The sequence below is a fragment of the Apiospora aurea genome (genome assembly GCF_038362705.1).
Source record: "Apiospora aurea strain CBS 24483 chromosome Unknown utg000002l_segment0_segment0, whole genome shotgun sequence".
Classification (NCBI taxonomy): Eukaryota; Fungi; Ascomycota; class Sordariomycetes; order Amphisphaeriales; family Apiosporaceae; genus Apiospora; species Apiospora aurea.
This window is the reverse complement of record NW_027117389.1, coordinates 1,505,809-1,519,288: the sequence shown is the minus strand read 5'-3', so window position 1 is coordinate 1,519,288 and position 13,480 is coordinate 1,505,809. Positions and strand designations below refer to the sequence as shown.

The 13,480-nt window shown below is 51.9% G+C and overlaps 5 protein-coding genes across 5 annotated transcripts; 3 read left to right on the top strand and 2 right to left on the bottom strand.

Moving 5' to 3' along the window:
• Window positions 1-238: 238 nt before the first annotated feature.
• Window positions 239-1,525, top strand: PG986_002869 (uncharacterized protein; the record flags this gene model as incomplete). Its single annotated transcript, XM_066839091.1, has 1 exon — window positions 239-1,525. One exon carries the CDS (start codon window positions 239-241, stop codon window positions 1,523-1,525), a length of 1,287 nt encoding a protein of 428 aa, XP_066704155.1.
• Window positions 1,526-3,865: 2,340 nt separating this feature from the next.
• Window positions 3,866-4,708, top strand: PG986_002868 (uncharacterized protein; the record flags this gene model as incomplete). Its single annotated transcript, XM_066839090.1, has 1 exon — window positions 3,866-4,708. One exon carries the CDS (start codon window positions 3,866-3,868, stop codon window positions 4,706-4,708), a length of 843 nt encoding a protein of 280 aa, XP_066704154.1.
• Window positions 4,709-5,105: 397 nt separating this feature from the next.
• PG986_002867 (cytochrome P450) lies at window positions 5,106-5,530 on the bottom strand (the record flags this gene model as incomplete). The annotated part of the gene is given in 2 exon segments (XM_066839089.1): window positions 5,106-5,397; window positions 5,409-5,530. The coding sequence occupies 2 exon segments, from the start codon at window positions 5,528-5,530 to the stop codon at window positions 5,106-5,108; spliced, it is 414 nt and encodes a 137-aa protein (XP_066704153.1).
• Window positions 5,531-6,242: 712 nt separating this feature from the next.
• Window positions 6,243-7,336, top strand: PG986_002866 (uncharacterized protein; the record flags this gene model as incomplete). Its single annotated transcript, XM_066839088.1, has 3 exons — window positions 6,243-6,401; window positions 6,477-6,930; window positions 6,990-7,336. The coding sequence occupies 3 exons, from the start codon at window positions 6,243-6,245 to the stop codon at window positions 7,334-7,336; spliced, it is 960 nt and encodes a 319-aa protein (XP_066704152.1).
• A 2,635-nt stretch (window positions 7,337-9,971) lies between these two features.
• On the bottom strand, window positions 9,972-12,151 carry PG986_002865 (ferric-chelate reductase; the record flags this gene model as incomplete). Its single annotated transcript, XM_066839087.1, has 6 exons — window positions 9,972-11,007; window positions 11,084-11,182; window positions 11,233-11,484; window positions 11,544-11,655; window positions 11,721-11,965; window positions 12,042-12,151. 6 exons carry the CDS (start codon window positions 12,149-12,151, stop codon window positions 9,972-9,974), a joined length of 1,854 nt encoding a protein of 617 aa, XP_066704151.1.
• Window positions 12,152-13,480: the final 1,329 nt, after the last annotated feature.

Here is a 13,480-nt window from a genome sequence, read left to right as displayed (position 1 = left end):
CTAGCGACGCATAGACGAACCCGAGTGGGATGGTCTTGGTTTACACGATGTCGGCCAGACCCGAGCATCCAAAGGGGCTGCGTTTCAAAGTCGAGTGTAAAGACATAAGAAGGCACTGGCCAATTTGCTGTATTTCAAGTGTGGAAGGTCAGTATAGATTCAATTATATCATCTTGTTCGATTCTGCCATTTGCTGTTGGGTTCGGGCCAAAGACATCAACGACATTTTCACGTCAACATGGCCACCACCAAGACCTTCGAGGAACTTGCCGCGTCCATTTCCAAAAATGCAGCCATAGCCGGAGGCTACCTGCGCCAACATGACATCCCAACGCCTTCGCTCACAGGTGGCTCAGCTCTCGACACCAGTGCCCTCCCCGCACATATCCAAGCTGCATGCCTTTCGCTGCAAGATGTCTCACTGGAGCTACACGAGTTAGTCCAAGGCCCGCGAGCCATTCTCATGGACTTCTCCACCAACGCCAAAGCCGACGCCGCAACAGTCTTCCAGTTCGGACTTCCGCAGAAGATCCTGTTGGATGATGCCGAGGACATCACGTACGCCGAGCTGGCGCAGCAGACGGGCCTCGCGCAGTCCGCCCTGGGGACGATCCTGCGCGCCGCGATAGTGTACCGAGTCTTCCGCGACCCAATCCAGGGACGCATTGCGCACTCGGCGGCGAGCCGTCTGTGGGCGACGGACCCGGCCATCCACGACCTGATGGGTCTTAATATCCTGGACAATGGCATACACGTCGGTTTTATTTCACAGGCGCTGGAACGCCACCCAAAGGCTGACGAGCCGACGGACTCGGCGGCAGCCGTGTTGCACGCCGCGCTCAATGGCAAGCAGCCACATGAGCAGAGGTCGACGTGTTTTGAGATCCTGGAACGCGAGTCCGCGAGGTCCGGACGGGCGCGGACAGCTATGAATATGATGGATAAGCGCGATGGCGTGTCTCTCAGGCACTTGGTGAACGGGTACGACTGGGCCTCGCTCCCCAAGGATAGCCTAGTGGTCGATCTGGGCGGCGGTCATGGCGATGCGGTGGTGGCGGTCGCGAGCAAGTTCCCGCATCTGAAATTCATGGCGCAGGACCTCCCGCAGACCATTTCCACGGCACCGAAAATCACCCATCTCCCCGTCGAGTTTCTTGCGCACTCGTTCCTGGATCCTCAGCCTATCAAGGGCGCCAAGGTGTACTTCTTCCGCTGGGTATTCCACAACTGGCCAGACAAGTACTGCATACGCATCCTGCAGACGCTGATTCCGGCCCTTGAGAAGGGCTCTCGGGTTTTGCTCATGGATAGTGTGATGCCCTCTGTGGGAGGGGTGCCATTGGCTCGGGAGAGGGAAAAGAGGTATATGGATTTGGTCATGCTGGCCAATTTCGATGCTAGAGATCGGCCAGCCGAGGCATACGAAGGTATTTTCGCCAAGGCGGATAACCGCTTTCAGGTCTTGGGCATCAAGAGCATAGAATGCAGCGAGTTGTGCCTGATGGAGGCCGAGTGGGCGGGCTAATGAAAAAGCCGTGTCGGACGCCCTGATGGTTGAGAACGCATATATAGTACGATTTATTGGCTCCATGATCTCACTTGCACATAAGTATAACATGGTAAAACCTATAAAAACAACATTTGTGTATACTCTTATAATTTGACCAAGCCTTTAATACTACCATCGCAGACTACTCTAGGAAGCTTATAAGCCGTTATACTTCATTCCTGTTGTACTTCGACTGTGGAAACTGTACGATGAGACCCGCCTTTGCGCTGCGAGAGCACGTCGTCACCGCAGTGGACATGACTCCCTGGAAAATTGCAGACTGTAGAGACATAACCTAACACCGGCTCTGACACTAATAAGAAGAGGCTGATGGGCATGAGCTATGCATCATTCAACTCCTTTATTGAGTTCTAGACCTGGCTGCCACCATGGAGTCGTTACTGGCGCTCGAGCGCACCCATGCCATTCTCATCACTATTGCTATCGTAGTATCTGCATATTTCTTCTTCTGCCCAGGCCCCGACCTCTTGCTGACATACCATGGGTGGGCAAATCGTCGAGACTGCCCGGCGCCGACACGTGGGCGACACTTGCAAGTTTCATCAGCAGGCACAAATGGTTTGCCGAAGGCTATGAGAAGGTGAGTTCAGTCTGGCGGTGACAAGACAAGTTTCTACATGGATCTCGCCAGGGTAGAGAATGCTCATACTATATCTACATCATGTCTATGGACAACATCAATGTTACCGAGGCATCTATCCTTGCTTGATCGTCGCCATCTTCCCCCTTTGAAACGGTGAGCTCTTCGGAAGCTGATATGATGATAGATTGAAGACAGTCATTCATATGTTGGGAGAAAGGAATGAATATGCCAGAGGCACGACTGAAGCAGATGAAGGAGATACTAAAGGCGGACGGATACAGTGTCCTTTGCGATAAAGAAACCCCGGACTTCCCAAGGAAACTGGGAAAAGTCTCAATAGTTGTGGCAGGTCAACGCCAAAAATGTGATTTTGTTTTGTTGAGAAAGAAGTTTTTCACATAGCATGAATAACTCTACCAGGTTCGTATCTACAGGTTCAGCGCTCATGCCTGCATGAATTTATACAGTCTCAGCATGTCGCATGTAAACCGAGGTAGTAATTCGATCCCTGGTGACAACTCAGAGAAAGCACCGAAGGCAATCATCTACCCACTTCTTGGGACATTCTTTTCTAGATGTCAGGCGCAACACTTGCCCGAATTTGCTGTATGCATATGATGAGCCGGCTTGAATAGGAAGTCGACTACTAGCTGGTAAAAGCCAGCTATTTTTAGGATATAATATCATTTGATGGCATCCATCCGCCTAGACTCGAAGCTGTGAGGGTGGATGCTGGCTGTGGCCTAGATGGCTGGAAGAAATCTTGTCTCTCCAGTTATGGACCCACAATCTCACGATCTCCAGGGGTCGTCAAGGAATAGCCTGCTAACCACATCGGGTTGAGCTGATGGAAAAACAACTTGTAGCATACCTCGAGCCCACGAGGATGTCGTAGTAAGCATTCGGGTAAGCCGGAAATAACAAATAAGGAGGAAACAATTGCGGCTCGCGGGAAGCACCGAATGGCGCCGCAGAGTCTCGACCCGGACGAACAGACCATATCCGGCAACCTGTAAGCGCATTGGAGGGTGCATAGGATCCAGAAGAGATCAGGTCCTGATGATATAAGCCTGACTATACCGCATCCAGGAACTTTGATCATAAATGGGTTTTCAGCTCCGACCATTCAGCATACTGAGGTCCACGTCGCCATCATTCGCCAGGGGTAAGTAGACCTCAGACTGGCAAGGCATCTTATCACGCTGGAAACGGCTTGGGCGGCAGTACACCCGACTGCTCCAACAGCATCTGCTAGATCGGTGGTCAATATTTGCAAGGGGAATGGACATGTAAGCTGGAAGACATCCCAGTATCCAGAGCGGATGATGCGGAGGAACATGGATTGTATCACCGAGGACAAGACAGTCGTTCGTGAAGGCACCACCGTAGATGCAATCCAGCATAGCATGACGCTCTAGACCGTACGATATTGGTTTCTCGGCAGGATTTCAAAGAAGGAAATGGGCCTCAGGGATTATACGATGGCTGACAAGGCCCAGAACCTCACGATGCACGACGGGACCGGCGCGCCAGCCTTTCAATGATGTATAAATAGTGACGAGCTGCCTCGAGACAACTGGTATTTTTTTCCTTTCACAGATCATCGAGTGTCCAGAGTATTCTATTTTGACTTCCATCCTTCACAGGACAAGCATCCGCACCCAACACAATTCAGCCATCGTTGTTGATCCCGAACCATCATCCAGCTCAATATGCTCTACCGGTTCTCTTCTCTGGCCTTGCTGGCACTGGGGGTATCGGCACTGCCCAACCCTCAGGTCGAAGGCCCTCCGGCAAACCCTCACCCACCACCCTCTGCCCCCCATCCCAACATTGATGCCATCAAGGCCGTGGACCCAAACTCCTTCCCCTCGTACCACACCGGCAACCTGAGCCGCGACAACGTGACCTCCCCTACCCCCACGGGCCCCCAGAAGCGCTGGACCTGCAGCCAGAGCCCCATCCTGACCTGGGGCGACAGCGACAACGGCGGCAAGGGCGTGACCATCACCAACGCCGACAACGGCGGCTGGCGCGGCTTCTACATCTACCACAACAGCTGCGACTCGGTCCCGTGGAAGTACATCTGGATCGACGCGGGCGCGACGCAGTTCGTCAGTCTGCCCGACGGCTTCGAGGGCCGCATCCAGCGCGGCGTCGACTCGACCATGCTGTCCGGCTCGCCGCAGAACCTGGGCACCTGGTTCGAGATCAGCTTCGACGGCGCGGGCGTCGGCTGGGGCGACACGAGCCTGATCCGCGGCTGCGACGGTGCCGCGCTGCTCTGGAGCCTTGACGGCTCGGGCGCCTGGAAGGGGTTCACGCAGTACGTGCTCGAGGGCGCGCCCGAGGGGGCCTACGACATGAAGAACAACGGGCAGTGGGTCATCAAGTACACCGAGAACGGCGACGGCAGCGTCAACACCATCCCGCGCGACTGGCTCATCTCCCAGATCGGCACCGACCTCGCCTACGTCGACGACTACCATGGCAACCCCGTCATCGCCTCGGGCAACGGTCGCTTCGGTACCTACTGGCCTGCTGGCCGCCCTTAGTTGGAGAGTTTTGAGGGTATTGGCTACGATTCCTCTTTTTTTCGAGTACATATGTTTGTTGGTTATTTGCTCCCTTTTGAATCTTGTTCTTCTTCTTATTTGCCGGTATGAGTCGAATATGTTAAAAAAGAGAAAAGGTGGTGGACTTCGTGTCCGAAAGGCATTTTATCCATGCTCTTTGGATTTGTTGAAATTTCAGTTCATGTACATAGTTGCATTCTATTTAGTCATATACTGCTTGTGAGGTGAGGATGTCACATCTTCATGTGCCATTGTTATATAACGCAGTTTCAATATAACAATACAGCTTTAGTCAAATTCTTAGCCCATATCTGAATCATTGATACAAACACCCATCCAAACACAAACCCCTAAACATCCAACCTCCTCAAAGCTTTCACAGGCTCAAATAGCACTGCCTTGGGACGCGGGCTACCGCCTCGACCCCAGCATAGGACGACAGGCCCGGCGGACACCTCTGCAGCTCAGACTCCCACGCCAGCATAGCGATGATGACCCTCATCATGATCACAGCCATCCTCTTGTTCAAACAGGGGCGTGGATTTGCAGTTCCATCAAACTTGAAATCCTCGTCCAGCAGCCCTTCGCCGTCTCTCTTGCGCACCAGCCACCGACTCGGCTCGGAGGGCGCGAGGTCCGGTGGGGTCCCTTCGCAGTCCTTGTTGCTTCTATGCCTTACGGCACTGCCTTGACCTCATCCAGAATGGCCGGCGTGTCCCCCAGAAGTCGACAAGTCACCTCGGGGTTGATGGAAACGCCGGGGATAGACTTAGGCAGAATCAAGAGATACACGGCACACATGAAGAGGAAAAGAGGCAAGATAATTCCCGTCGTAACCTCCAACCCGTGTGCGGCGGGATAATTCAGAGGTAGGTGCATGGATACAGTGTGGCTACACATATTGACAGAGTGATATTGGGATCGTTTCCTTGAGAAGACCGTCTGGTGGATGTCGGCGGGAATTCCATCCTCTTATGGTACGGAACATGGCTTACGGCAAAGCCCGTACGACGATACGAGGTCCCAGTTGAACAACCCCCCATTCCCCCCAAAGACGAATCATGAAGCGACCGTCTCCATGAACTTCAGGAGTCCTCAATATATAAAGTTGATGAAAACCCATCATAATATTTCTGAAGTTGTCTAGTAGTTTTTGGCTCATGCGGCATAACTTGCGGTCGGGGTAGGTTCGAGCTCTGGATATTGGGGACCAAGCCTCCCAACGTAGCGGTTCTGGCTGTGTAGATTCTGGCGACTGGAAATAAAGGCAAACGATTACTGTCTCACCTTTTCTCGTAACACAGATGTGGACCCACTCGTAACTTGTGTAGAGAGAACAAAGAAAAGCTGAGTTGTGGCTGTCTAGCTGGCACGTTGCGTGGACAAAGAAAGAGGTAACATAAAGAAATGGCTGAAAGGTGCTGCTTATCGTATTGAAAGCTTCATCCAGTCTGATTTCCACCGATGACCAAAACCTTTTGTCACAGCTTCATTCATCCCATACCAGATCAAAATGGATCAAGGGCTTCCAGCAGTTCCGGGCCCGAAGTTGTATCCTTTCAAGGATGGTGGTGGCCCGCTGGAAATCAAGTTCGTCCAGTACATCGGGGAAGGGTTGCACGCGTATACTTGGACAGTGTTGATCAATGGAAAATTATATGCGCTCAAGGTCGTATGTATCAAATGCTTCATCATGCACTTGCCCGATATCTATTCCATATCTCTTGTTGCTGACCATAATGGTTAGTTTAATTTCTACGAGCGATATACCATCCGGAAGAGGTGGAAGGTCAAAGTGAGCAAGGAAGAGGAGGTTGCCTACTTCGATCCCTTCAACTGCGAGTGCCGGGCGTATGGCCGGATCCGGGAGAAACGGCTAGAGCAGTACATTGCGAAATGCTATGGCTACATCATGCTAGCTCGCAACGACTTTGAACCTCTGTGGAAGAATCCAAAGTTATGGGAGGAATACTTAGGATACCGGGAGGAACACAAGGGCAGACCGTTTCCCGCTCTGGTCAAGGAATATATCGAGACCGACCCGGACAGATACCCCGTTTTACCTGGCCGTTTCATCTACAACGTGCGTCCCACCAACAGGTTCTTTCGGGACGCGAAGGATGCCAAACACCTGATCCGAGGCTTAAAACAGATCCAGAAGTCCGGGATACTGATTCGAGACATTAACGATGGCAACGTCTGTAAGTGCTAACTCATGGCCGCCTCTTGACTGAAAATATTGAATCTGTGGTACTGACAGTCCCAGTGAATGGACATCTGATCGATTTCAGTCAGGCGTGGACAGTCCCTCACCCTGTTCTAGTCAAAGAGAAGATGGAGAATGACAAGATAGTTGATGTTTTTGACGGTGGATACCTGGATGCGCACCCTGTGGATAGGCTGATTGACAAATGGAATCACGAGCACGATCCTCGCCTCAGGATATGGGACCGATGCCTCCCTAATCATGACTACTGCGACGAGATCAGACATCGTAACGACCGAATGAATGGGAAGCTCGGTGCAAAGTGGAAGTTCAGCCGAAAGACATGCGGGTGGTATATCCGCCCAGAGCTTTATAGATGGAAAGATGATGATGAGCTATGAGGTTGGCAGCGGAGGGTACAATGTCATTAATATATAAGATCCTGTTTGAATCAGATGTTACAAGTAATCAAGAATGTGCGGTTACGAGCTACTATCCTTACCATCACTACTTAGATTCCTCGTCAGTTTTATCAATATAAACCCTTCGCCATATTTCCTATAGCATTAACAATATGAGCTTGAAATCTGGGAATCATGTATGTATTATTAAGTTGCACATCGTCTTCTTTAATCCCGCCCTTTAAACACTGCTCATTTTCGAATGCTTCTACCTGTCTGCAGATAAATAAACAGTATCTCTCGCTATTCTTCCTAGACTAAACACCCCCAACAACCTTTCTAGGGGCACGCCGACGGATAGCTCGTTTAATGAGCGAGGGTGCAGTTTGCTTCTTGTTGAACTGATCTAGTTCTTCGGCGAATCGTTTCCTACTAGCCTTCGCATTTTTTATATTCGTGGCCCAAGGGCCATCTCTCAGTACAATCTTAGATAAATGATTTACCCAGAGGGTCTCATTGTTTTCGGTGAACCTTGACCAAGTACTGAGGTCGGCAATATCGCCTTTCAAGGGGATTTTCCTATGTTCATCATGTAAACTCAGCATAGCCAAGGCCCATAATCCTTTCCACGCTGACATCTTCCCATGTTCTCTCTTCCATGGGAGTATGGCGTAGTGTACCCCATATTGGTCATCATCTGACTTTAGCCGATAAAAGCGGAAGAAGGTTACCTCCTCGCTCGTAAAAACAAACGCATAGCGTGTGTTTGACCAGCGGCAATACATCATCACTTGGCCAAGTGTAGTTCGAACGTCATCAAACCTGTGCGTTTGTGCCAAGTAGGCAGGATTGAACACATGCTTCCGCTTGGCCTCACCGACAACAGATATGCCACACCCTTCCAATTCAAACTGGGCTATGACCTCTGGGAGAGTAGGTCCTTCCCGGTCAGGGCTTGCCAGGCCAATCCCAGCTGACAGCTTAAGTAAAGTTTTGAGTAAGCTGCGCCGTAACTGAGTCACTTGCTGTTTGGTTACTGAATCCGGCACGAAGAAAAAGGCCAGTCTGGCCTTTTTTGTGTCGGGGTATCAGGACACTTGTCGCCAGAAACAAGGATCGTCATTCCCTCACATTTAGTGCGTAGTCTTACTGGCGCACGTGAGTTGACTCTTTCTTGAAATGTTTTCGCAGTTATTGCAAGAGCATCCTCGACGACGTCTACAATACATTTGCCGAACATAATATCAAGATGGTGTTCAATCTCAATGACATACTCGGACCTCTTATCTGCTGCGATATCTTTTCTTGCGCTATTGCCATAAATAGCGCATAGATTCCCCATAGGAATATTGGGGTCTTTCTTGAGAAAGTCTCCAAACATGATGTCAATGTTCTTCTCATCCTCGAAGTCTTTCCATGCACCGATATGGTCCTTCGAGACCTCCACGAAGTCTGGATGCCAAGTTGTGCTATCTCCAGTGGATTCTTTGTTGATGATAATAGGATCGGGGAGACTAAGGAGATCATTGACGGTCAACTTAGGTTCTACCTCGCCTTTAGCAAGCTGTTTGAGTATAGCAGCCCAGACAGGATTGGTAGCAGTATATATAGCTTGGGCGCTTTTGGGTTGGGATTTGCGGTTGCTTTTTTTGGCTTCAACACGAGAGTACCCTATGATTCGACCGTGTGGTTATCCTGTAATCCTCGACTATAGTAGATTTGGAAATGTTACGAGTGGTTAGAAACCTGGTGGCTTTGACTTTTTTTTTGCTTTTATTGTCTATTCTTCTTCAACCAGAATCTACGCAGGGGTTGGGCGACCTTATATGCCGTAGTCCTCGAGTCTAGAGCCCTTGACTGTTATGCTAACATAAAATATCGTCTGGAGACATACAATGAGACAAGGACATTATATATGTGTATTTTCTTTGTATTAGTTAGCTAGATGCTCTACAAATAAAGCACTTGCATTTTCACAAAGGAAACATAGCTATGGTCTTCAAGATAAAGGATACCTCCCTTGACTACAATACGACTCAGCATCGGCCCTTTGAGATCTGCTATTATTTTGTGTGGAACTCGATGGATTTACTCCCTCGGCTGAATTGATGGATTTCGTTTTGTTTACGGTTGCTGGAATTTATTATCAATGAAAGAAAGCTCCCTGGTTGACTCTCTCTTTCCCTTTCTCTAAATACAACCGCCAAACTTATGTCAACTTGAATCGAGCAGATGGAAAATATAAACCTGAGAGGGGAAGACTCGCCGTTGGTTGGTCGAAATGGTGACAGGTTCAAGTCAGGTGTCCAGCCGGAGCCCACCGGCAACGTCACATAAAAGACAAGGTTGACTAGCAATAGAGCTATTGACCAAATTATCATCGAGTTGACACTTAACATTTTCAGGAAGTCAGGGTAGATCAGATATTGGTAACTTATACAGCAAGGGTCGTATACAATTCTCTACACTCTGCGCAAAGCGTTGTTCAACTAGGGAATATGCAAATCAAGCTTTCTATTGGTATCTGAACAAACAAAAATCCCCCAAAACGTCCAAACCCAACATTACCAACTGGAAGATATAACTGTCAGCATAAAAGAGTCTTCGTCAGATACTGGAAGGATGTGGGCAATACTCACGAAAAGTGCTCAGTGTGCAAGTAAACCTCCCGCGCACCCTCATTCCCCGACCCCAATATCCTAAGCTGCGCCTCCGCCGCCGCCGCCTGGACCTCCTCCACGACGCCGCCGGGCCCGCAGGCCACAAGTGCCAGAGACACATTCGGCCGCCGCGTGGCCTGGCGCACCGTAGCCCCGATGTCCGGCCGCCCCGACCGGATCTCGAGTTGTAAGGACTTGTTGCTGCTGTTGGCGCTGTGGTTACTGGACGACGATACCTTGGTGTCGGACACAGCCGACTTCTCCCTGTTCTCGGCATCGTTATCCGGCGCGGTCGAGGTCGTAAACAAAGCTGTGGGATTTCTGCTAGTACTGCTGCCGCCCGTCTGGAAGACGGAGATGCGGATCCCTTGCAGGTCGATCGGCAGCCCGTTGAACACCATGAAGTCAGTAAGGGCCTCGCAGTACCACTGCACGAACTGCGGGTCCCGCGTCGCGATGAGGACCTCGACACGAGGCAACGTAACCACCCCAGCCTCGGCCTTCGCCGCGAAGGCCCGCCGTAACAGCAACGCATCCATGACCAAGCCAAGCGAGAACGGCGCGCCGGCGCCGCAGGCGACGACGAGGTTGTCATCGTACGAGCTCAGGGGCTTCCCCTTGATCCCGCCGTAGGGCCCGTCGATCAGGACCGGGACCGTGCACCCGCCGCGGGCCGCCGCCATCGTGGCGAGGCGGCCCGTGACGCCCTGGCGGGCCTGGACGTAGAAGACGAGGTTCGACTTCTCGTCGGTGAGCGGCGACGTCGCGGCCGGGACGCTGCAGATGGTGAAGGGGTGCGACGTCAGGGCGTGCGCCTGCAGCGCCACGAAGCGGAGGAACATGTGCTGCGTCGGCTGCCACGTCGTCCGCGCCGGCACGGTGATGCGCATCGTCGTGTCCGAGACCATGTCCAAGGTCGCGCGCAGGCCGAAGCCGAACTCGCTGTAGGTTCGGATCTGGGAGTACAGGAAGGACAGGGTGTAGAGGACGCCGGCGGCGATGAAGTAGTGCCTATGGGGAAGGTTTGTTTAGTACCTAGGATCCACCCCGAAAGGCTTGGCAGTAGTCGACTCAGGGGTAAACTTACCAGGACGTAAGTGTGTAGTCGCAGTGGAAGAACAGGAACAGCACGAATATCAGGGCAGCCAGCATATGCGTCGCTTTGAAGAATTCGTAGAAGCGGTTGCTAGGGATATGTCAGCGAGAGCAGCGATGTCTTTAGGGGATAAGACCCACCGAATAAAGGAGAGAGACATGAACTGTAGATAAGCCTGGGCTACCAGAGCCACGACCCCCGACCAATAGAAGATGGACATGTTCCATTGCATCACCATGTCACCCTGCTGGATGTGGACAACGATGAAGGGGAAGGTGTGTACTAGTGACAGGACGAACATGGCCCATCCTGTCCAGTTATGGAAGATGATGAGTTTTTCGTGGGAGACTCCTGTCAGCGTGGCGATCATGTTGGCTTTCGTAGAGAGGATACTGGGGGTTCATCCATGTCAGTGTCGGCCTCTTGTTGTTAACATCGGATTTATACTTACAGAATGAATGGCAAGCATGCCAGAGCCATCCAGCCCGCTCGGGTGGCGATGGGCGGAGAGCTTCCGTACATAATGTCGGGCCAGTAGTAAGGCCCCGGTCCCAAGGTCATGGCTGCGCCCCGTTAGTTAGTCTTCTGTTTCTCGCTTCTCGGGGGCTTGGTTGGTAGTGTGGCATACCCAAGAAGAACAGCGCACCGCTCGCCAGGAGAAGCACGACTCCGACAGATGGAGTCAGGTATCCGGCCACATTGTATCTTCGATATGCCAGATATCGGAAGGCGCCCAGGAGTTTTCGCCATGACGACCGCTTGCTCGACGATCCGACGACCAGCCGGGAGGCCCAGAAGCTGATCATGCATGCCGCAATGACACCAATGAAGAAGTAAAGAGCCCCGAGACCATATACGAGATCGGCAATGTACCTGCAGAGAAGCGACCCAACTGTTAGCTGTCTGCAAGTCGTTTGACTATCAGTCTATAGGGGGTGATCAATCGTACCAGTTCCGGAACCGCGATCTACTCCATGTGCACTGCTCGGGGGTCAGCTCGCACATGTCCATGCGGGACGACTCCAGCATGATGGGCTGGTCCAGCCATGGCAACGGCATCTTGTCTGTCGCTGTCGGTCCCCTGTAGATCGATTTGGGGGTTGAGGTTGCACGACGATCAAGTGAGAAAGATCAATCAGCGAAGCGCGAGTAAGTTGGCATCAGTCGAGTGATTGCTTTCGGTCAGCTCGGGGTGATGTAAGTGTAAATAGAGCAGCAAGCCGGACCGCGCCCTCCAGCATCTAGGAGTTAAGGTAGGAAAGATGTGTAACAAGAATGAGGCCTTTTCGATTGGTGCACTTTTACCAGATTTCGCCAACGCCAACGCCAACGCCAACACCTAAACACCAAGACCTCTCTTACACAGTGCATCTATGACAGGGCCGCCGATAAATCATCATCACTAATGTGTGCATGCAACGTGTATCAATTGATGTATCTGTTAGGGCGTGTAGGTTGCGATTAGGTGTTACGGTAGCTGCAAAAAGGGGGGCCCGTGTGGAGGGTGGGGTCAGCAGCTGGCGCTGGCTGGCCACTGATTGGGCGAATAACTTGCTCAAACCATCTCAACTTACAGGGCCCCCCGGCTCCAATCAGGGGGGCTTCTTTCTCACCACCACCACTACTCCAAACTTCATGGCCCAGACAACGTTATCTTCGGAATTAATCAATCTGCGCACACTGAGCCGGGTCCGTGGGATCAATTCATATGAACTGCGGGTGATGGAATCGAGTCTGCAGTGAAGGAAACCATCTCGCATCAACTGGCTGGTTTTGTCCTGCTGCATGTTGTTAGTCAGTCGGCGTGGCATCAGTGAGACACGACTCGCCTCCAAACCAGGCAGTCCCCATCAGCCGTTGCAGAAGCTTCTTAGTCGGAACCCTAAGCAACTGCGGGAGCTTAGGAAACGGCGGCTGGACCACTGGAACTAACAAACTGGAGCTCGGAAACGAAAATGTCGATCCGACGGGAAACCTGGCGTCCCAACGACATGGATCTGGGTTGCTGGCGCATGCAATGCACCCGTTGCTGGCTGCCCTCCACCGCCACCGCTGCGAGGTCAGCATGGCTTGCGCGGGATTGAGCACGTTTTTTATCGGGTTTGGTCTCTGCATCCAACCTACAGAAGACCTTCTGGATTTGGCACACAGTATGCGCGCTAGGCTCACCGGCTGGCCGTCATCCTCTGCCTCCCAGCCAGGGCCTCCCCTACTACAAGACCCAAGACTTCTGCGCTTGCGCTCGGAACACATGGCGACCGGCCGGAAACTCGTCCCTTTTCGCAGCTGACGGGGAAACGCCTTCTTTCTTTTTTGTTTTCGTACCCCATGTCCGAGAGCATTGCTTGGCTTTGAAACGTGCTCGGGTTGACCTGCCACCGCCTTGAT